At 40.7% G+C, this 24715-nt stretch overlaps 1 protein-coding gene across 3 annotated transcripts in view; it reads left to right on the top strand.

Annotated features, from left to right (window-relative positions):
• The window catches only part of MAP2K4 (mitogen-activated protein kinase kinase 4), a 120260-nt gene that overhangs the window by 42667 nt on the left and 52878 nt on the right, over positions 1-24715 (top strand). For 2 of the 3 annotated variants that reach the window (XM_081110265.1, XM_081110264.1), the window contains exon 4: positions 17254-17428. In XM_081110265.1, coding sequence (XP_080966391.1) covers positions 17254-17428 — 175 coding nt within the window. Of the gene's footprint in view, positions 1-7920; positions 8012-17253; positions 17429-24715 lie in introns of those variants that run through there. The other variant, XM_081110266.1, reaches the window with a different exon arrangement.

Below are 24715 nucleotides of genomic sequence, written 5' to 3'. Positions count from 1 at the left end.
ATTGTAGTTAATTTTGGAGTTCTGGCTTCTATCCCAGCCACTTAACTCTTATTTTAAAAAAATATATATTTTTTATTGATTTCAGAGAGGAAGTGAAAGGGAGAGACAAAAACATCAATGATGAGAGAGAACCGCTGATTGGCTGCCTCCTGCACACCCCCCACTGGGGTTCAAGCCCCCAACCTGGGCATGTGCCCTGACCTGGAATTGAACTGCGACCTCCTGGTTCATAGGTCGACATTCAACTACGGAGCCACGCTGGCTGGTCATGACTTTCATTATTTTATACGATGAGTTAGAAGAGAGGGATTTGTTGTGTGTGTGTGTGTGTGTGTGTGTGTGTGTGAGAGAGAGAGAGAGAGAGAGAGAGAGAGAGAGAGAGAGAAGAGAGGAAGGGAAGGGAGGGAGGTATTGAGAGAGAGAGAGAGAGAGAGAGAGAGAGAGAGAGAGAGAGAGAAGAGAAGAGAGGAAGGGAAGGGAGGGGGGTATTGACCCAGGTGTGTACTACTTCATGTAAAATCTCATACTTAAGCTTCATAGGCTAAGTGTTTGTAAGGAGGGAGAGGGCTCTGTAGTCTTGCGTGTTCTCATTCCCCAGAGATGTGCCTAGGACATCTCTGGTTAATTCCTAAGTGAGAAAGCCACTAGTATCCATGAGTTTAAAAGATGCTGTTTTTTGTTTTTTATTTTCCATCTCTGAAAATTGTTGACACAATCTCAGTAATTTGGAATTACTATAGTGGAGCACTTTCACAAAATGATAGTAATGGAAGAAATATTTATAGGTATAGCTCTAGATGGTTTGGATCAGTGGACAGAGTGTTGGCCTATGGACTGAAGGATCCCAGTTTCGATTCTGGCCAGGAGTACATGCCTGGATTGCGGGCTCTATCCCCAATGGGGGGTATACAGGAGTTGGCTGATCAATGATTCTTTCTCATCATTGATGTTTCTGTCTCTCGCTCCCTCTCCCTTCCTCTCTGAAATCAATAAAGAAATGAAAAAATATAGGTATAAATTATTACCCCAAAATTTAAAACACCAATTTAAATACTACGAGATTTTTCCTTTCACCCACCCCCCCCCGTCCCTCCCAAGCTGGTTTAGATTTACTGCTGCATACTTTTTCTTTCTTTTTTTAAAAATAAAATATGTTTTTATTGATTTCAGAGAGAGGAAAGGAGAGGGAGAGAGAGATGATGAGAGAGAATCATTGATTGGCTGTCTCCAGCACATCCCATACTGGGGATCAAGGCCACAACCTGGGCATATGCCTTGACCTGGAATTGAACTGTGAATTCCTGGTTCATGGGTCAATGCTCAACCACCGAGCCACACTGGCCAGCCCAAACTTTTTCTTATTGTGGCAAAGCATACATAATATAAACCTAACCATTTCTCAGTGTACTGCTCAGTGGTATTAAACACATTCACATTGTTGTGCATCTGTCACTACCATCTATCTTTAGAACTCTGTCATTTCTCAAACTGAAACTCTGTAGCCATTAAGCACTAACTCCTCATTCCTCCTCCCTACCCCTGCCAGCCCCTGTTCTCTTTCTGTTCTATGAATATGATTACTTTAGGTATCTCTTATAAGTGGAATTACACAATATTTTGTGTCTGACTTATTTTACTTAACATGATGTTTCTATACTCCATGTATGTTGTAATATATGTCAGAATTTTCTTTATAAGCCTGAATAATATTTTATTGCATGTGTATATGACCTTTGTTTATCATTTGTCTGTGGTGGACATTTGGGTGTGTCTACCTTTTGAGTATAGTGAGTAATGCTGCTATGTGAGATAATGTTTTAAAGCTTTCGTATGGTACTTCTTCAAGTTCAGAGCTATTTAATATTTCCTTCAGCCCCACATTCTGCCTCCGTGTACCTGCCAGCTTGGCACATTCCCCGAGTGAGAGATTCATGGAGAAGTGATTCTCAGCAGAGGGTGTGGATGACCTGACTGTCTGTGTGGCCCCTTACCCCTGGAGATTCATGGTATCGTCTCCTTAACCTGGATGTTTATAGGCGAGGGATCGAGCGTTAATTCTGGAATGTTTATTGAAATAAATTAATGATAAATAATGTTGAGTTTCTTGTCTGCTAAAAATGAATTTACTTTTGGTATTTTAAATCAGTGGTTGCCAGCTGGTGGTCCGCAGACCACTGATGGTCAGTGAGGTCTGAAAGGTTGGTGACTGCTGTTTTATTTCATCTATGTTCTTGAATCAGAGACTTAGGCAGACATTTAAAAGATTTCCCTGTTCTTTAACCTATAGTCTAGCAAAGTTCTGATTTTTAAAGGAATGTCTGCTTTCCTTGCTTTTGTTGAGGTTTCCAACCATTTCTAAACAGGCAGCAAGTTAAATAAATAAATAAATAAATAAATACACATATATTAATATATAAAATATTTTTATTTATTTTAGAGGGGAAAGGGGAGGGAGAGAGATATAGAAACATCAATGATGAGAGAGAATCACTGATGGGCTGCCTCCTGTATGCCCCCCTACTGGGGATAGAGCCCACAACAGTCATGTGCCCTGACTGGGAATCCAACCATGACCTCCTGATTCATACATAGATACTCAGTCACTGAGCCACGCCGGCCAGACCCCATCCCCACTTTAGGTGCTGGTCAAAAGACTGTACTTCTGACCGACAGGCTATAGGTTCCAACTGCCTCCTCAGGTTCTATTAATTTGCTAGATTGGCTCACATAGCTCAGGGAAACACGCTTACCAGTTTATTAAAAGAAATGATAAAGGATACAGATGAACAGTCAGATGAAGAGATCTGGGTGAGATCATAGGGTGAGATCTGGGAGAGTCCAGAGCAGGAGCTTCTGTCCCATGGAGCTGGGTGGGATACCAGCACCCAACTGTGTTCCCTGCCCTGAAAGCTCTCTGAACACCCTTTGGAGTTTTATGGAGGCTTCATCACACAAGCACGATCAGTTATTAGCTCCATTTTCAGCCTCTCTGCACTTTGGAGGCCTGGGGCTGAAATTTCCAAGTTTCTAATCATGTCTTGGTCTTTCTGGTGATCAGCCCCCATCCGGGAGTCCCCAGTCACTTCATTAGAACAAAAGATGCTCCTAGTGCTGTTATCACTTAGGAATTTACAAGGGTTTTGGGAACTCTGTGCCAGGAAGGGGGGAGTAGGTATATATAGGGTGCCCCCCAAAATGTATACAGACTTACAAAGTTTATCAAGTATCTTTTTAGGGCTAATATAGAACACCAGTCAAGTTACATAAGCTATGGTGTACTCCTCAGTAGTCAGATTCTCCTAGGAAATGTGTAGGAACATGCTGTTTTTTTTTTTTGTTTTTTTTTTAAATAATATATTTTTATTGATTTCAGAGAGGAATGGAGAGGGAGAGAGAGATAGAAACATTGATGATGAGAGAGAATCATTGATCGGCTACCTCCTGCATGTCCTGAACTGGGGATCGAGCCAGCAAGCTGGGCAGGTGCTCTGACCAGGAATCGAACCGTGACCTCCTGGTTCATAGGTTGACGCTCAACCACTGAACCATGCTGGCCGGGCAGGACATGCTATCTCTATTGTGCTTTTATTGAAAAAGAACATTTACTAGTCTTTCTAGCTCCCTATCACCCCCCACCCCCCACACCCCTCTGGTACAGAAAACTATAAAGAAAGCCCAAATGGTCCATAATTTTTCCATTCAGATAGTTCATATTACCCTTTAAACCAGTGGTTCTCAACCTGTGGGTCGCGACCCCTTCACAGGAGTCGCCTAAGACCATCAGAAAACACATGTATAATTACATATTGTTTTTGTGATTAATCACTATGCTTTCATTATGTTCAATTTGTAACAATGAAAATACATCCTGCATATCAGATATTTACATTACGATTCATAACAGTAGCAAAATTACAGTTATGAAGTAGCAACGAAAATGATTTTATGGTTGGGGGTCACCACAACATGAGGAACTGTATTAAAGGGTCACGGCATTAGGAAGGTTGAGAACCACTGTAGTAGAGGTTAGGTATTCAACAAAAACTTGCTAAATGCATGAAAGAAAATGTGTTGGGTTGCTTTGGTTTCTGACAGCTACCAGTTGCTCAGAAAGCTTTGATGCACTCCCTGACTCTGAGATATCCTTATTCCATTTCCCAAGCTCCCCTTTTTTGTCATCCACTCAAACCCCAAGATAAGGAGGAACACACCTTTTATTCCTGAGGACTTTGGCAGTTCCTCAGTTAGGAGAGAGGTAATAGTAACCACCTGTGTGAAGCTACAATGTTCTCTGTACCAGTGGTCCTGGATCATGGACAATTTTGCACCTCAAGGGTCATTTGTGCCTGGAGACAGTTTTGGTTATTAAACCAGGGGAGGAGGGTGCTCCTGCCATCTAGTGGGCTGAGTCCAGAGATGCTGCTCAGCATCCTACAATGCATAAGACTTAAAAGAATTATCCACCCTAAAATGTCCAATAGTGCCAAGGTTGAGAAGACACAACCACTTTCACAGTCTCCTAAGATAGGAGGGTCAAAAACTGGCACTGTGAAGGATTAAACAATTTTTTAATTAAAAAAAAAATACATTTCACCAAAAGTTGCTCTTTAAAACACTGTTTTCAATTTAAAAATGAAAATGATCTAATGGCTGTCAGTAAACTAGATAAATATATAACACATCTATACAATGTAATAACAAATATATAACTGATTGAAAAAGAATAGAGTAATGTGCTAATTCAGAAGTATCCTCAAGATGTACAAAGTGAGCCCTAGCTGGTTTGGCTCAGTGGGTAGAGCATCAGACTGAAGGGTCTTGGGTTTGATTCTGGTCAAGGGCACCTGCCCAGGTTGCAGGCTTGACCCCCAGTAGGGGGCGTGCAGGAGCCGGCAGATCAGTGATTCTCATCATTGATGTTTCAATCTATCTCTCCCTCTCCCTTCCTCTATGAAATCAATAAAAATATATTTAAAAAAAATAAAAATAAAGATGTACTAAGTGAAAAAATCAAGCTACAAAGCAGCGTACAATAAGACTGCTTTTTATATAAATATTTTCATGGATTTATACAAATTATATATTTTGATATTTGAACAAGTTTTTCTGCCAGGACCTATTACACTTATAGGGTTTAATCTTCAGAGAGAAATATTAAGGGCATGAAGCTTACTGTTTTATAACTTTCTGCACCAAATGAATTCTCTTACCAGAAGCACGCATTACTCATTTTTAAATTTTTGTTGTTGTTACTCCTCACCTGAGGATATTTTTCACCTGAGAATATTTTTGCCTCCTGCATACACTCCAATCGGGGCCTGGGATTGAACCTGCAACCAAGGTATGTGCTCTTGATCAGAATCAAGCCTGGGACCCTTTAGTCTGAGAGCCAGTGCTCTAGCCACTGAGCAAAACTGGCTAAGGCCATGGCGCATTTTTAATTTTTTAAAAATATGTCTTTATTGTTGAAAGTATCCATTACTCCAGCGGTTCTCAACCTGTGGGTCGCGACCCCTTTGGGGGTTGAATGACCCTTTCACAGGAGTCGCCTAAGACCATCGGAAAACACATATATAATTACATATTGTTTTTGTGATTCATCACTATGCTTTATGTTCAATTTGTAACAATGAAAATACATCCTGCATATCAGATATTTACATTACGATTCATAACAGTAGCAAAATTACAGTTATGAAGTAGCAACGAAAATAATTTGATGGTTGGGGGTCACCACAACATGAGGAACTGTATTAAAGGGTCGCGGCATTAGGAAGGGTGGTTCTCTGCTCTACTAGTTACTATGGTGGACACAGGGTGTGTCACATTAAAATAAAGAAGTGTGATTGCTACTTCATAAAGATTAAAGTATAGAGGTAGACACAGCCATTCAGCAAAATATACAGGGATGGGCAAAAGTAGGCTTACAGTTCTGAGTACGGGGGTCAGTTTATTCTTGTATTATTTATTAATTATTGTATTTTCCATACAAACAACTGTAAACGTACATTTGCCCACCCCTGTATATTTTTTAAAAATTATATTTTATATATGATTATAACTAGAATATGGATTATTTAAGGAAAAGAACCAGATACTCTGAGAGAATGGAAGAGGAGCCTGCTTTAGAGTGGAGATGTTGAAGTCATTAAAGACTTGAGCTTGTGTAGTTTTTAGTAGATTTGAGGAAGGGACTGTGATAGAGTGTCAGTGCAGGGAATAGCTTGTCTTTGAAGTTGCAAGATGTCAAGGTGGGAAAGATTCAGCTTTTCATGGAATTGAACGAATGGCAATTTAATTAGAGAAGGATTGAATGAGAAGGGAAAGTGGATTTAAAATAAGTGTGGAGAGGTAGTCATGGGCCAGATAATGTATGGCCTTATTGGTAAGGCTTGGGATAACATCTAAAGTGCTGAGGGAAGGTCTCCAGGGTTATGAGACGAGTGACATGATTTGATCGATATTCTAAAGTGATTATTCTGGTTGCTGTGGAGTATGTTTTGGAAGGAGGCAAAAATGGACTTAGGGAGTCCTAGTAAGGTTGTGGTCATGTAGCTGAAACATAATGGGCGACAATGAATGATAAAGGTTGATGACAGTGGAGATAGAGGGAAATGGACAGATTCCAAGAAATTGTGAAGGTAGCATTAACAAACATTGATACTATTTTGTTTTGTTTTTTTTTTTAAAATATATTTTATTGATTTTTCACAGAGAGGGAGAGGGATAGAGAGTTAGAAACATCAATGAGAGAGAAACATCGATCAGCTGCCTCCTGGACACCTCCTACTGGGGATGTGCCCGCAACCAAGGTACATGCCCCTGGCCGGAATCGAATCTGGGATCCTTCAGTCCGCAGGCCGACGCTCTGTCCACTGAGCCAAACCGGTTAGGGCAACTATTTTGAATGTGGGTGGTGAAAGAGGGGAAAGTGTTCTTAGTGACTTCCAGAATTCCGGGTCAGATGATGGGTTCAGTTGCCATTACTGAGATGGGGACCCTGGGTATGGGTATCTGTGGATGAGGGAGTGTAGAAAAACAAGAATTTAGCTACCCAAAGGAGAGTGTAGATCGGGAATTACAGGTTGAGAGTCCTCAGCATATAGATGATATTATTGTCTAGGGAGACAGAGTATCTTGATGAGAATTGGATCCAGGGCTTAGTCCCCAGGAAATCTAGTATTTAGAGGTGGATAGAAGAGGAACAACAGGCAGAGATGGGAAAGACACTTGAGAGGGTAGGAAGCAAGTTAGTAGGGTGTGATGTCATAGAAACCAAGCACTGTTTCAAAGGGCAGGTGGACGGGGTGGTGGTCAGCTGTGTCTAAGGACAGGATGACTCCTGGGACGCACTTTAACTATTCTGACTTATGTACTTGTGGGAAGGAGTTTTAGCTACCAGTTGAGATTGGGCTTCAAACAGGGAAAGATCTTAAGAAAACTTGTTACTTGTTGGTTTGGGCAGCTTTCTTGACTTTGTTTTGTAAGAAACACATCCTAGAAATACTATTTATTGTAATGGTAAGTTCTGAGTACAGCTGACCCTCCGTCAGCTCTTATTGAATGTGCTGTCTATAGCAGCGACATCCAAACACCAATGTTTACCCTATTCTCTCTAATATACCCTTTTCCTCAGTGGTAAAAATGCTTTCTATTCCATAAATCTGTACTGCTTCAAAATACTGCAGATATGTATGGTTAATGCAAATTATTCTGTTCACTGAATATGGACATCAGAATTTGAAAATTTATATTTGGAGTGTCTGAGCAATTTTTTTAGACATCTTTTTTCCAGTTTTCTTCCTTTTGCTTTACCTTAGATCTTAGCAGAGATACTCATTTTGTTAGTAATGCCAGGAAGCAGGCAGTTTCCATGGCAACTGGCAGACTGAGGTTGCTGTGGAAATTTCCGGAATTAATAGAGCTGCATTGCAGAAGGATGCATAAAGCAGTATTCTTCTAGACATCCTAACAGTATGGACACAGAAGGATAGTTGCAGTGGTGTTCAGGGTATGTGTTCCATTTATTTTCCTGTCTAAAGAGCTTTGCTGGTTATATATACATATGGTGAAAAGAGTAAGAGCTTCAGGCATTTCAGTATATGTTGGCTCGATAAAATCAAGGATGCTTAGGGGAAAAAAAGGGAAGAAATTGGGAAGCATTTCTAGGAAATCAAGATCAAGATAAATGAAGTAGGAGAATGTGATAATGAAACAGGAGGAGAAAATGCACTTCAGGTTGATTAAAGATTCTTATGGATGGTGGCTCTAGAATATATATTACAGGAAAATCAGTAGGTATTGGAAAGTTTCAGGAATCAAGTTTTCATGCCTAGGAAGAAGACAAAGATAGGGGAGGTATTAAGGAGGTTGGCTGCTGACTTAATTACATAATTATATGTATATTATGCTATACATATATCGTAATGTGATAGAATCAGGGGAGGGATATCAGACCCTTAATTTCATTCCCTGTTGTTAGTGGGGGATTTTTAAGAAAAAGCTTGAAATGTATCTTGAGTTTAAATTCTGGAAATACTGGGTTTGGGTGGATAAGTGAAGTTTCTTATCTTTCAGAGCTGATTATAAATTTGAAAGAGAAAAGGTGAAAAATGAGTAGGTATAATTTAGATCATTTAAAAGATATATAATTTAGATGACAGTTATTTAGATCATGTGATCAGCAAACCATAACTCAGGAACCAGATGTAGCAGCTGCTAATTCTTTTCTCTCTTTTTATTGTTAATCCTCGCTCGAGGATATTTTTCCACTGATTTTAGGAAGAGTAGAGGAGAGAGGGAAAGACAGAGAAACATCAATGCGAGAGAAACACATTGATTGCTTGCCTCCTGCATGAGCCCAGACCAGGGCCCGGGGCAGGGAGGAGCCTGCAACCAAGGTACGTGCCCTTGACCGGAATTGAACCCGGGACTCTTTGATCTGTAGGCCAACGCTCTATCCACTGAGGCAAACTGGCTAGGGCCAGCTGCTAGTTCTTGTAAATGAAGTTTTATTGAAACATAGTCACACCCATTTGTTACATAGTTGCAACAAAGACTGTATGACTGGCGAAGCCTAAAATATTTACTATCTGTCCCATTACAGAAAAATTTTGGTGACTCGGTTTGGATGTTGTATTTGATTCCTGGGGCTGTCAACAAATTACAGATTTGATGGCTTAAACAGAGATTTATTCTCTTGTAGTTCTGGGGGCCAGAAATCCGAAATCGGGGTGTTGGCAGGGCCTTGCTTCTTCTGAAGGCTCTAGAGGACCCTACCCTTTCTTCTTTCAGCTCTGGTAGCTCCTGATGTTCCATAGGCTTTGGTAGCAGAATTCCAGTTGCTGCCTCCAACCTCTTTTGGCCTTTTTCTTGTATCTTTCTGTGTGTTCTGTCTTCTCCAGTTCTGTCACTTATAAGGGTATTAGAGGCCTGGTGCACAACATTTGTGCACTGGGGGCCGGGGAGTCCCTCATTCTGGCCTGTATCCTCTCGCAGTCTGGGACCCCTGAGGGGTCCTTAGCACTGCCGTGGAGGTGGGAGAGGCTCCCACCACCGCCACTGCCACTGTGCTCACCAGCCGTGGGCCTGGCTTCTGGCGGAGTAGCGCTCCCCCTGTGGGAGTGCACTGACCACCAGGGGGCAGCCCTGCATTGAGCGTCTGCCCCCTGGTGGTCAGTGCGCGTCATAGCGACCTGTCGTTTTGCTGTTCAGTTGATTTGCATATTAGGGTTTTATTATATAGGATTTGTCATTGTATTTAGAGCCTACCCTAATCTGCAATGATCTTTTCTTGAGACCCTTCTGAGGTTCCAGATGATCTATCTTTTGGGGGAGGAGGGCCTACTGCATATGGTTTTGAAGACTTGGTTTTGGCTTTTTAGACCACATTCTATGTTAAGAATAGCTAGCTACTGGCAAGTTTCCTTTGGAAACCTATGAAGAATGTATTCTCAGCAATAGGTTTGTTGACCTGCTAGGGAGGGTATTCAATTTACTTTTCAAGGACAGGATGATATAGGCATAGTTAAAAATCATAGAAGACAGCCTCTATGATGCAAATATAGGCAACAGGGTGGGAATAGTACTAGAATATCACAGAAAAAACAACACTAAAATATTCACAGGAAAGTGATGAGGAGTAGTGTCTAACACTTCCTGTTTTCATCAGTATCACCTCAACTCCCACTTGCCCAAAATAGCAAAGTGAATTTGAAATTTGAATGAAAGATAATTGGCACCAAAATAAGATTCAGAGTTTTGAGGGGTTGGACTCATGACTAGATTATGACAGTGGTAAGTTTTGACAAATGGTGAATGATTCAAAATTAGTAGATCTCCTAAATGAATGGAGGAGTGGCAATGTAGAATGTGTACAGTGGTGAGTGAAGCTATGAGTCTGAGACTTGACTCTGGGGAGAACCTTTGTGTCACTATGGGAATGAATACACAGGCCCATGCAGGAAGGGTCTGTGCTGTGTTCTTCGTATGTGAGCTCATGTGTAAGCCATAGTAACCGTAGTAGATATCTATCCTTCCATCCCTTGGAAGTTTCATTTAGCATGTTGGTATATTTGGAAATGTTTAAGAAGTGATATATGCCCATGGCAGAGTCAAATAGTAGACACAGGATTCCATTGTGGGTGCTGGAGCTGCAAGGAGAACCTCTTCATTATGTAATTTGAGGGATCCTAGCCTAATGCCTATATCCTCACCTGTGCACCTTAAAATGAAACCTCTGATTTAGATTTATGGAGATAATCATTAGAATAATTAAGCAAGAATGGTTAGAAGTGGATTCAACTTAGGGTATAAGCAGTACAAACTAGTGTAATATACTTTTAAAAAAGTGATTGTGACTGTAGATCAGGGATTTGCCGAGGACTGGGTGTTTCTTGATTTCAGTATATGTGGATGCAGAGCAGTAACACTGAGTCCAGGCCAGGACTTTCAGGCAGCTTCCTGGAGGACAAGACTGGATGGTCTGTTTGCTTTCTAATCAGATTCTCTTGTCTGTGACAGTGTATGTCCTGAGCACCAAGCTGGGAAGTCGGGAAGCCTGGGGGTGAAAGTTTTCTCTAACAAAGGATTGTGTGCATTAAGTGCCACCCAGGTTGTCATGTACGCTTAAGCTTAAACAGTTTCACAGAAGGATTAAAATCCAACTACAGTTAGACTTCAATGTTCTATATTTTTGTTGGCAGCTATCTAGAATATACATAAGGAAATTAAATGGGATAAAGTTTAAAACATTTAGCATCATTAGCCTCTAGCCCAGGGGTGGGCAAACTTTTTGACTAGAGGGCCACAATGGGTTCTTAAACTGGACCGGAGGGCCGAACAAAAGCATGGATGGAGTGTTTGTGTGAACTAATATAAATTCAAAGTAAACATCATTACATAAAAGGGTATGGTCTTTTTTTTCAATAGTTTTATTCATTTCAAATGGGCCGGATCCGGCGGGCAGTAGTTTGCCCACGGCTGCTCTAGCCGCTAAATGCGCATAGCAATGCCTAATCCTCATGATGACTGAACTGCTACCAATGCCTGCCCTCCTCCCCACTTAGATACTCAGAGTGTGGGGTAGCACCCCCTTCTGTGAGGATCACTGGGAAATGAAATATTGTTAGGGGCTGTATTAGAAGTGTATTTGCATGTAAACAATAATTGCAGTAGAAGTTAGGCATGAGCACAATAGGAATGTCACCAGGGCAGAAAGCCCCTGGTACGTAGCAGCGGACAAAACTGGGAAAATAAGGACCTGGCTCCCAGAGTGACCTTTCCTCCCCTAGCATGTCCTTCGTCATTTGGTAGCCCCCCTTAGGGGAGGAACAAGGGGGTCAGAGAACAGCCTCTTGTAAGCCCCATACAAGCCCTTGCACGAGCACACCCTTAAGCCACATCTAAGTCAAGTCAGTGAGGTTCTGGTCACATCAGATAATCTTAGGAATAAAGCCTAGGGTCTGTTGGCAGAGCTGTGGTCAAAGCAGAGAGAACATCTAGGTCTCAGTTGCCGTTCAGTTTCAGGCCCGGAAAGGCACTAAGGCCAGGTGGGGTGGTGCCATGGCTGACATCAGGACCAGCTTGATGACTGATGCTCTGCCCTGGCACCCACCAACTAAGGCCAGGTGGGGTGATGCCATGGCTGACATCAGGACCAGCTGTGGTGACTGATGCTCTGCCCTGGCACCGACCAACTAAGGCCAGGTGGGGTGATGCCATGGCTGACATCAGGACCAGCTTGATGACTGATGCTCTGCCCTGGCACCGACCAGTCAGTAGTGAACAGGACTCTGAAAGGACATACCAGGAAAGCTGATGAATATTCTATTGAGATCCTCCCCTCAGATCTCACCTTTAGAGAGTGGATAAAACACCTCAGGACAGAGGACCCAGCAGGCTCATTCTCTCCTTCTCCCCCCCATATTATTGAAGACTACAGACAAGCCCCAGCGCCTTTCCCCAGGGAACCACACCTAGCATAGCTCTGCCTTTCCCTCCCTTCTCCCAGGTGCATTCTCTCTACTTTTCTTTTTCTTAAACTCCTAGGGCCCTTCTTTTGCCTCTGTAACTTGTTTCCTGAGTCCAAACAGAGCTCAGATAAGAGACCAGGTTCCTCTGCACAGAAAGAAGAGATTTGGGGGAATAAGTGTTCCCTTAAACAATTGGGAGAGGTAACCCTTAAAATATTGGATATTTTCCAGTCATTCTTATGGCATCCCTCTATACCAGTAAAGCTAGGGAATGTAGTCTTTTGAAAACAAAAGTGAACATATTAACTCATGGGACATACACCTAGTCTGTTTATATTAATTAGTGAATGTGGTGGTAAGATACAATATGTCCATGAATTGACTTTCAGATTTGATTCAAATCAATCAATAAGGTTGATTGATAGATACTAGTATATTTTTAAATATATTTTTATTGATTTCAGAGAAGAAGGGAGAGGAAGAGAGAGATAGAACTTAAATGATGAGAGGGAATCATTGATTGGCTGCCTACTACCCCCCCCCCCCCCCCAACCAAGCCCGCAACCCAGGCTTGTGCCCTTGATTGGAATCGAACCCGTGGCCCTTGATCGGAATCGAACCCGTGACCCTTCAGTCCATAGGCCAATACTCTATCCACTGAGCCAAACCAGCTAGAGCTGATACATTTTTTAGATTTTAATCCTTAGTGTCGGTGTCTTTAGATTTCAAGTTCATATTGCCACTAAAATTCTATTTAGCTTTATGTAGGAGGAAATATTTTAACGGGACATCAGTCTATATCAGGGGTGGGCAAACTTTTTGACTCGAGGGCCACAATGGGTTCTTAAACTGGACCGGAGGGCCGGAACAAAAGCATGGATGTAGTGTTTGTGTGAACTAATATAAATTCAAAGTAAACATCATTACATAAAAGGGTGTGGCCTTTTTTTTTTTTTAGTTTTATTCATTTCAAACGGGCCAGATCCGGCCCGCGGGCCGTAGTTTGCCCACGGCTGGTCTATATCTAAACAGTGTCCCTGATGTTAATATGTATCCAAAAATGCATACTGTTCGAAATACTGTATTCAAGAGATACACTATTTAATTCAGATTTCTGATTTTAGGCATTAAAAAAATGTTAGTATAGCTGAGTTTTAACTGGAATATGTGTCATTTGATAGTCCAATTACAACTTCTGTTATAACAAGAACTACTGAAACTTGTTTTCATATTAAAGACCTTCAACTCCAAAGGAGAATGTTGCTCATTTTTCTGTGAACTTTTTTCCCTCCTGGACTGTTTTATGGAGAGGGTTCGCTGGGGGGTTAATTTGAAACTTAGAACATCAGTCCCTTGTTTGTTTCCTGAGTGGGCAAAAAAAGGGAATGGTGGGATGTCTTCGTTAGGAATTACCCATGTAGGGACTTAACATGTATTTTAGGAGGAATATAAATTCATAGGCAGAACTTATTTACTGATAGGGCAATGGCCCCGTGGATAACTTCTAGGTCAGTGATGGCGAACCTTTTGAGCTCGGCGTGTCAGCATTTTGAAAAACCCTAACTTAACTCTGGTGCCGTGTCACATATAGAAATAATTTGGTATTGCAACCATAGTAAAACAAAGACTTATATTTTTGATATTTATTTTATATATTTAAATGCCATTTATCAAAGAAAAATCAACCAAAAAAATGAGTTCGCGTGTCACCTCTGACACATGTGTCATAGGTTCGCCATCACTGTTCTAGGTTTATGGAATCATTGAATTTTCAGGTAAGAAATTAATAATGAAATGATTAGGAATTCCTGATACTGAATAGTAGAAGTAACACTTAAATCTTGTTGGACAAATTTTCCTCAGATGAAAAACTGCAGCTAAGGTTTTGGCCACTTGGTACAGTTGCCTCATTGATGCACTGCTAGAGTTCAGTGGTGACGGCTCAGGTTGGCTTCTGGGCTAGTCTCTAGAGCACTGTGTCTGTTCTACGCACAGTCCTTTGGAAGCCATTGTGGTTGGAAACACTTAAAACAGTAGCTGTGAAATTGGTTCAGGATCACTGAAAAGATGGCCAGCCCATATTATTGAAGACTACGGACATGCCCTGGTGACATTCCAGAGCATAGTTTTCTGTGGTTTTCATGACTCTTTTCCTGTTTAAATGAGAAATGGAGCTCTGGGTAGTAATCACATCTTCCTGTTTATCTAACTTTTAGCAGCTTTATTGACATATGTAATTCCTATACTACACAATTCACCCATTTAACTCTCCAATCAGTAGCTTTTAGTTATTTGGAGTTATTCATCTGTTACCTTAATCAATTTTTGAACATTTTCATTAGCCTAAGACGGTAACCTGCATAGTTCAGCTATCAATCTGTTCACTTTACAAAAGAAAAAAAAAAGGACTTTTTCTGGAAATCACATAGCAGCCTATATATAGTAAGCTAAACTATTAGCAAAGATAGTGTAGCTGTTGTGTGATTTTACGTAGTAATGAAATATCATTCATTTTGTATCTGAGTAATAGTAGCAATAAATGTTCTATAACACAGTGTGATCATGAGCATGATATCTGTTGCCATATTTTACTGGTTAGAAGCAAGTTACAGGCCCCATCTGTGCTCAGAGAGGAGCTTACAGAGAGATGTGAGCACCAGGAATGTAGAGCTTAGGGACCACTGTAGATCCTCTCTGCCATTGCCCTGAATTAGTGAATACTTCAAAATGCCGCTTCCAATTTACACACAATTTTAATTACCTTTCTTCAGCTCCCTCAGCAGTAGGCTGGTGCTGTATATTTCACCAGTGGTTAAACTGTGCCGTACAGATGGTGTTTACTTGCCATTGATCATAGAACAGTAATCACTATACATGGGACTTTTTGATGCTAGAATGTTTCCTGGCTTAATTTGTATACTTCATGGAAAAGATTACTGAGGAAATTAGTCTCTGGGCTTGATGTACTTGCCTGGATCTGATTTCCATCTTAAAAACTTCGTTCAGGCTTCACGGCTGTTCCTGACTGGTCACTTAGGCCACTGATTTCCAGGCTCCTGTGACTCTAGATTCTAGAGTCTGAGGTACACCGGTGAAAGTATTTGGAAACTGGATGAATGAAGGCTGGTGTTATGACATGTTCATATTGTGATTTGAGAATCTGGCTTTTGGTATGCTAGTTCACTAAGTTGTTACTTTGACAGTGTACTAATCTTTGAACAATAATCTTGAATCTTGGCTCTTGTTACGTTTTCACCTTGAAGAGGTTTTATTTATTTTTATTGTGGTATAATTGGCATTATATTCATTTCAAGTACATGATTTAATGATTAAATATTTGTGTATATTGTGAAATGATCACCACAGTAAGTCTAGTTAACATCCATCACCAACTACAGTTACAAATTTGTGTATGATTGGAACTTTAAAGATCTATACTCTTAGCGACTCTCAGATATATAATACTCTATTAACTATAGTCACCATGCTGTACATTACATCCCCAGAACTTGTTTATTTTATAACTGGAAGGTTTCACCTTTTCACCAAATCTTGGTTATTATTAATATTAGTGTACCTGGTTATTCTGGAGCACTTTTAAAATTCTAAATATTTTGAGAACCTTAAAAATAGCTACAAAAACCAAAAAATCTGAGAAATGTTCATAAATGTTGGAAGAAGAAAAATAAAAAAAACCCAAGCATATAAACCTTTGTTTGTATCTCCAGATGAGATTTAAAAAGAGATTCTGATCATTTAATATGAAATTAAAAAAATGTAGATGATACTTAGTGGAATGTTTTTCTTTTATGTATGTTTCACTCTAGTTGATGCAGTTTATTCCTGCACATTGCAGTGTATGTGATAAAAGAGAGAGAGACACACACACAGACAGAGGGAGTGAGAAATGAGATTGATTTTTTAGTTTTAATTGTTTTTTTTTTTTTTCTTTACGAAGCATGATTAGAAGTTAATATGTTCTCTCGGTTGGAATTTTGGAGGTGAAGTTTTTATTTAATGAAAATCTGTAATGAGTAAGCGCTCTTGTCTATGAATTATTTATGTTCACTCCATTGCTTTATCTAATGAACAAAGGCTAAAAGTTTCAAATTTGAATTGCACATGGCAGTTTCATTTTAGAGCCAGCGGAATACTCATTTAACTATCCCCCTCCCTGAGCATGGCATTATCATGAACACGGCAGTACACTGAGGTGCTAGTTCCTAAACTCTGCCAGAATCACCTGGGGATCTTTAAAAATATGGTTTCCTGCCTCTTGTCCCTAGGTTTTCTGATTTAATTGCTGTAGGGTCTAAAAAATTCTCCCCAAATGATTCGAATGTGCAGCAGTTTGTGAATAGCTGCACCAGGATTGTGAACCTGGAATAAATAATATTGGGTGAGGTAGGATGAGAACTTTCTGGAAATGGGGCTTATAGCTCTTGGGATTCCACATTTGATAATATAGTTTGCAAAGTTTGGAAAAGATCTGTATTTGGAAATAAAAACTGGTGTGCAGAATTAGTTTCTTCAATAAATGGAAATTAGTTTTATAAATCCCATTAAAGCTGTGTTTATGGATTACCTAAATTTCAGCCTTTCTTAATTCAGTGTGTGAAAAACCAAGATAATACAAACACAAAACTCCCAAAATCTGGAGGTCAGACTGTTTTAGTAAATTATGAGAAAACAAATTCTCCACACATTAATCGCTGCTAGCTAAAATAAATAAGTCAAACCATATTTAAAATGTGGAAATTGCTTTTCAATATTTTAACAGAGAGAGACTGAGAACACACAGCATTGAATCGTCAGGAAAACTGAAGATCTCCCCTGAGCAGCACTGGGATTTCACCGCAGAGGACTTGAAAGACCTGGGAGAAATCGGACGAGGAGCGTATGGTTCTGTCAACAAAATGGTCCACAAACCAAGTGGACAAATAATGGCAGTTAAAGTAGGTGAAGCACATAATTATTTTTGGAACTTTAATCTGTGAGGTGCAGTTTCTCGATGTTGTAATACTGCTATTCTGTTCTTACTTTGTGGTAAATGTGGGTGTCCATAAAATTGTTTCTTCGAATTCTTTGAGGGTGTTTCGTACAGAAGTTGTCTTATGGTGGCACGTTTTCTCTCTCTCTGAAACCATGGGTGTATGAAGTATGCATGTTCACTGCACTTTTGGCAGGATGCATTAACATGTTTTAAACTTCAGGCCCTTCCACGGCCCAGGTGAGTTCAGGCCGGGCGGCTGCACCCCTGGGAGCAGGGCAGTGCTGCACTGAGCCAGGCGGGGAGCTGGAAGAAGAGGCAGCGCACTGGGTTGGGCAAGGTGCGGGGCTAGGGCTAACAGCAGTCTTACTGAAGGTTTCCTGGAAACCACGCACATGCTGTTGCCACTAACCTCAACCTTACTCGGCCCTGACCGGCTCGGCTTCTGTTTGTTTATTTCATCTCCACTCAGTACTGCCCTGTTCCCTGGTTTGGAAGATGTATTAAATGTATACCTTGTGATAATGCTGTCACATTCTGTCCTTATTGTGAGTGTCATGCCACTTAATATGTTCATTTAAAAAAAAAAAATCAAAGAGTGGCCAGAAATGGAGATTGGCCCATAGATTGTACCTGGCAGGCTTATGTTGGCACCTGTAATGAACTGATGGTTTCCATCCCACTCTTAGTTGGCCCATATAATTGTAATTTGTTCACTTGTTTGTTCCGATGTTTAATGAATATTTGCTCTGTGTAAGATATTTTAGGAAAATTGACAGTTGGGGTGGAGGGCAATTTAAAGAAAAGTAAAAAAAATAAGATATGGAAATATTGTCATTGAATTTAAAATTCTTAGAGTGATAAATAATGTTCGAGTTTGTAAGACTTGAGTATGGGTTTGCAGACTAAGCTGTCTTCCTGTTAATTCCCTATTTTGAGAGTTTATCAAAGTAGTTTGATGAGAGGGGAGCCTCAGTTTCTTGCTTGATTTTGGGGAGTGGATTTATATTACATTAATATAAAAGGCTGCCTGTGTTGAAGTTTATTGTGAGCAAAATGTTACTATTTTAGCCTCCTTCATTTTTGAGCATTTCTCCTTTCTGGGTCATTAAAACTAGTGAGAAATTAATGATGGAAAACTGATTTCTCTCTGTGGGTTCTTATCTTGGTCATATTTTCCTATGTGATGAGATCTATACTTTTTCTCAGAAAGGCGCAGACATGTATGAAATTTTGCATATAACCTATAGACCTCTAAAGATGAAGATGCTAAGACTTTTGCTCTGGATTATCTGTTGAAATAAAATGTTGTTTTTCTTAGAATGAATTGTTTCTCTTTTGATTTTGTGCCACTGCAGAGAAGTGGAAGGAAAGTCATTTTATTTAGACTCTTCTGCATGAGTATTGCATTGCCCCACGTTGTCTGTTCTTAACATCCGCTTTTGCTTAGCTGGGCCTTAAGGGAAATCTGCCCTCTGTAACTAAGTTCTAACCACCCCCCCCCCGCCCCCCCCCCCCCCCCCAACACTAGAGAAAGCACTTTTAAGTAATCATGTCCTGCTGTTTTCAGTGTGTGCTGTGTGTGTTCCCCTGTGCTAATTCACATTGGGATCTGTTTTAGTAATCTGGACTGGCTTAGTCACAGTTAATCGGTCTTAAAGGTAAATAAAGAAGGTACTTCATTTTGACATTAAAAACGTTTTTCTTAATTTGATAACCTTTGGAACTGTATAATGCTGGCTCAAGTTTTGAAGAAATTTAAAAGTGAGAATAGGAAATTGTCGCCATTTGTAATTTGACCTTATTTTGAGAGCCTCTGTTGGGATGCTATTATGCATATATCCATAACCCATTGACACAGACAGTAGTGCTGTAGGAGAAGGGGGTGCGTAGGGAAAGATTAAAGCGGGGAGAAAAGGGGACATATGTAATACTTTGAACAATAAAGATAAAATTTAAAAATCCCAACTCTTGCCCTGGCCGGAGTGGCTCAGTTGGTTGGGTATCATCCCATGCACCAAAAGGTTGCTGGTTTGATTCCTGGTCAGGACACATGCCCGGACTGTGGGCTCAATCCCTGGTGAGAGCATGCAGGAGGCAGCCCATTGAGGTATCTCTCTCACATCAGTGTTTCTCTTTCTCTCTCCCTCTCCCTTCCTCTCTCTCTAAAAATCAGTAAAAATATATATTAAAAAACAACCCAACTTTTAAGAAATACTTTTAAGGCAGTCTTGGGACCTACAGACTGGTAATGGTCACATTTATGACCACTGTTTGATACCCTGAATTCTTGAGCATGTGTGATAGTTTAGCATGAGGAGGGTGATAATATACATATTAACCAATGTATTGATAAGGTGTACTTGATGACTGATATATGCCATCTATTATTATATAATACAATATATAAATACATATATTGTTGGTCTCTTTGAAAAAGCTTAACCTCTCATCACACCTAAGACAGTTTGTTCCCTCATTCCTTAGGCACACAAGCCAGATTAACAAGTACAAATACATAGAAGCAATGTATGAGTAAGGAGTTCGATTTGACCTTGTACATGTAGAAAGTGAGTTACTGAGCACCCACTGTATTTAGCTCTGAAAGTGGGACTGTAGAGATACATAAATGAACTGTGAGACCATGGTCCACAGTGCTGTGAGTTTCCATTGCAGCGGGTGAAATGAGACATACACTTGAAGTAGCCCCGTACCAGTGTTTTAATGTGCACTTTGGGACTTTAGAAGGATTACTTTGTTAGATATTAAGCTTATCCTGGAAATCATCCTTAAGATTTACTTGCAGTATCTATACAAAGATGAACTGTGATATTAACCTGATAGTTAAATAATTATTATCTCTCATTTTTAATTTTGAGGGAGGCAGCCCTTCCCCAAGTTATTTTACCAAATATAAGAAATGTTTGAAAAAATGACTTCTTAATTACCAGAAATAATTACCTCCAAAACTTAATCTAAAAATCAGTTCAGACAAAATAAATCAGATTCAATAAGATAACATTGTAAAAGTTTTACTTAAAATAATGTTTTGACCTTTGACCTGAGGACAGTCTCCCCAAGCTGCCATTGTCGTACTGTGTTAGGACGAAGAATTGGAAAATTTTAACCCTTTAGTTTTAACTGCACACATCTGAGGAAACGGCCTTCTTTTTTTTCCGCATGGTGGTGACAGGCCTGGTTTACGTCTGCCTGAATGACAGCGTCACAGGGCAGCCGTGGGCAGAGCCCTTGTCACCAGAGGGTCTTCTAGAGCTCAGGAAGGACAAACTTCAACTGGCTTGGTATTCCAGACTTTGATCAGCATCCTTTGCAGATAGCATTTTATGCCCATTTTGCATGATAGTGGGATAGCCACTGAATGAAGACAGACATGTTCATCGCTGTCCTATAACGGTAAAGCAGGTGCCTGGCTAGCTCTCTGGCAGGGTTAATCATAGAAAAAGCCCAGCATTCAGAGCAGATATCAGAGGAAGCACTCGGGATTAGCTCTCTGAGCCAGGATTAGAGACACCCAGGAGAGTTAGGTCCACGGGTGATCAGAATCAGGACACAGGAGTGAACAGTTGGAGAGAGTAGCTGAAGTTCTGTGGTTCAGGCCTGTGGGCTGGACTTGAGTAGAGTGACACACACATTGCTGACAGGGAGGCATGATCTTCGGGCCTTGACAGGGAGCCCCCACCTGGCCCTGCCTGCAGTGTAAATCCTGCTTGCGTAGACTACCAGCTTTCCTAATGTTTCCTAACAGACTCATGTCCAGGTTGATTTCCTGAAGGCATGCATGCCCTGTTCCTATTTGTAGGCTATGAGAGAAGAAACAGAGGAGAGTAGAAAAGAATGAAAGTGAGAGGGAACATAAGGGAATGAAATTGCTGAGACTAAAAACGGAAGGCAATGGGATTGTTATTTGGAGGGTTAATGCTGAAATAAAGCTGTGATCTCCTTGGAGATTGGAACTAATATTGGACAGGTGGGTAGGGCTAGGAAGTTATGTTAAGGCTGTCACCATTGATCATTATGAGGACCTTTTAGTCTTTTACTTGTGAAGTTACCTGGGTTAATCAGAAAGTCAGATTTGCTGTCTGAAATTAGACCAGACTGTGTAGGCTAGATTGAATTTGTGATGTGACCTTGTATTTAAGGGTTCAGATGTGTTCTGTTTCTTGATGATCTAATTTTTCTTATTTCTTCAACACTCTGTTTTCTCTACTCTTCCATCTCTCCTGTTGCTTTGATTTAAGTCAGTGGTTCTTAACCTTCCTAATGCCGCGACCCTTTAATACAGTTCCTCATGTTGTGATGACCCCTAATTTCATTGTTACAAATTGAACATAATTAAAGTATAGTGATTAATCACATAGGCGACCCCTGTGAAAGGGTCGTTCGACCCCCAAAGGGGTCGCGACCCACAGGTTGAGAACCGCTGATTTAAGTGTTCCTGATCCTGGGCTGGTAACCTGACCTCGATTCTGCATTCCTGCTTCTCTTTGGTGTTTGGATCTTGACTTCAGTGTCCTTGACCTGGAATTGAGACCTGTGTTAACCCCTAGGACTGCTGGGAAGGATCAGAGCCCTGCATCTGACAGTATCAGCATCCCACCGCTCAGCCCTCCCCTGAGCAGTGTGGGTTTTCATCTCCTCATTAGGAAGGCCTCCTTGGTGCAGGTGGTACTGCCAGTATGGGACGGCAGGGGCCAGCAAAGTATAGCTTCGTTTGTTTTCCCCACCACTGCAGGGGCCCTGCCATTTCTGTTGGAAGTTCCATTACTGAATAATTTAGGTGGGGAGTGTGAGCATTATTGGAGAAGGTTCATTTTAGTCTTTAAACATTGGTGTTGCACATTGTTTCGAAAGTGCTAGGATGATATTGGAAAAGCTTTTTTCTGACAGTATGGAGTGCTTTGTTAGGAAATTTGGTTGAGTTTCGAAGGCCACAGTGCTAGTGTTTGATTATCCAGATCACTTGTGGGATACACAAGTCATGGCCATCTTGTTTTGAATTCAGACTGACTCCAGTGTCTTAGGCTCTCATTTGATTGGCTAGGTCATGTGGCTTAATTTAGAAATACATGATTGATTGAGCCATATTATTTTATGCTTCCTAATGTTGCTTAAAGTTGTGGTGTTGCAAATGAAAAGTGTAAGTGGATCTCTGCCAGCACTGGGCTACCCTCTGGTCAGCCTTGGTTTTGAACTCAGGTCCCTTGTGTATTTGGGATTGGAACTCCTAGTATACATGTGTTTTTTTTGCTGTTGCTCTTAGTGGTTTTTAGAGTGTGGTTTCAGAATTATATATTCACCCCAATAAATTAAATAGACAAAATTAGTACGATTCTGGTTGATGTAAGGGGGCAAGAGGCGGGAAATCTGCCTACCCCTACTGAAAGTCCTTTTGGCATGACCTCTGAGAAAACCTTTGGGGTCCAAGTAGGACAGTTTGGACATGGTGGCTCTAGGGGAACTTTAGTTCACCATGCTGTGTTTCTGAACTTTCTGGATATCTAGTTTCGGAAACTCTACTATCACTGGTTGATTTGACTGAATTGTGACATAGTACCACATAGTACCATAAATCCCAGCTTATATAGTTACTTGGAGAAAAACATGTCTTATCACACTTCATTCTAAATGAGGGTCCTCTAACCAATATTTGATAATCTTGCACATTTTTCTGTCATTCTTTGTTGTCTTATGGCCGTGCCTCTAAAATTGGTTATACATCACATTTTTACTCTTATCTCACTTTTTTGTTGTTGGTACTGAAGTAATGACCTATAATTTATGATCTGTATGTAAGCCCTTAATTTTAATGCTAAGATTAACATTGTGTCCTTTACATGTGGGTGATGTAATAGGAAAGAGGAAGAAGATGATACCACCCTTATCAACATATATCAAGCTTGTCCCATTAACTTTGTCCTCAGGGAAACTTTCCCATGATGTAATATTGCATATGTGTTTGGAACTGCTCTCCAAAGTTCTCCGATGATACATAGCAGAAGATATATAAAAGCAATTAATTGGGCCCTGACCAGTGTGGCTCGGTTGGGTGTCGTCCCGTGCACCGAAGGGTTGCCAGTTCTATTCCTGGTCAGCGTACATGCCCAAGTGGCAGGCTCAATCCCTGGTAGGGTGTATGCAGCAGGCAGCTAATCGATGTTTTACTCTCATATTGATGTTTCTCTCTCTGTCCCTCTCCCTTCCTCTTTCTCTTAAAAAAAGCTCAATAAAAATATTTTTTCCCCCAAAAAGCAATTAATTAGGCCTCAGTATCGTCAGAAGAATGGGAGGTACCATTATTACATAATTAATTAGTTAATTATTTAGACTAAGATACCATTGAGAGTTCAGTAAATTGACTCTAAAGACTTGGATGGTTTTGCAGTTAAGATTTAGTATCCTTTCTGCTTTAGTGAAAGCATGTATTGCCATAAATTCATACAATGGATTTAACAGACACTCTTTGACATGAAAACCATTTTTGCACCTATGATCAGCATTCCAAATACTTTTTTTTTTGGAAAATATATTTTATTGATTTTTTACAGAGAGAAAGGGAGAGGGATAGAGAGTTAGAAACATTGATGAGAGAGAAACATCGACCAGCTGCCTTCTGCACACTCCCCACTGGGGATATGCCCACAACCAAGGTACATGCTCTTGACCGGTATCGAACCCGGGACCCTTGAGTCCACAGGCTGATGCTCTATCCACTGAGCCAAACCGGTTAGGGCCTAAATACTTTTTTGTTCATTTGTTTGTTTTGGCTGATGTTGGCTCTGGATGGACCTTATTAGTGATGGCATGTGAGTTGTCATGGGCATCTTTGTTTGTGGCCTATTTAGAAGACTCTTTAGCAGCGAAGAATGAACCTGAGCAGCAGGGATAAGAGCCTTGCTGAACTTGTGGGATATAGAATCTTAGTATGGAAATAGGGAAAGTGAGGATGCCTAGGACTTTCTGTAGCCCAGAAGAAGGTGATCGCAAAGTGATGTGCTGTGGTGGTTTCTGGGGTTTCCCAACTTTGTATTAGAATGGAATTCTGGGCATTTCTGTGGGGAAAGCAGCCTCGTTGTAAGGATCAGAATGTTTGTTAGGATCCAAGGGGACACTTAGGGATCTGGGTGTAATCCTTGCTCTTTTACCCCCTACATCACTAATGGAAGTTGATCTGAAGTCAGCCACTGACTGGCGATGGACTCCCCTTCACTTTATTCACAGACACTAACCTTAG

This window comes from Myotis nattereri, assembly GCF_964212035.1.
Source record: "Myotis nattereri genome assembly, chromosome: 16".
Classification (NCBI taxonomy): Eukaryota; Metazoa; Chordata; class Mammalia; order Chiroptera; family Vespertilionidae; genus Myotis; species Myotis nattereri.
Note: the sequence above shows the minus strand (reverse complement) of the source record. Positions and strands in the feature narration are given on the sequence as shown.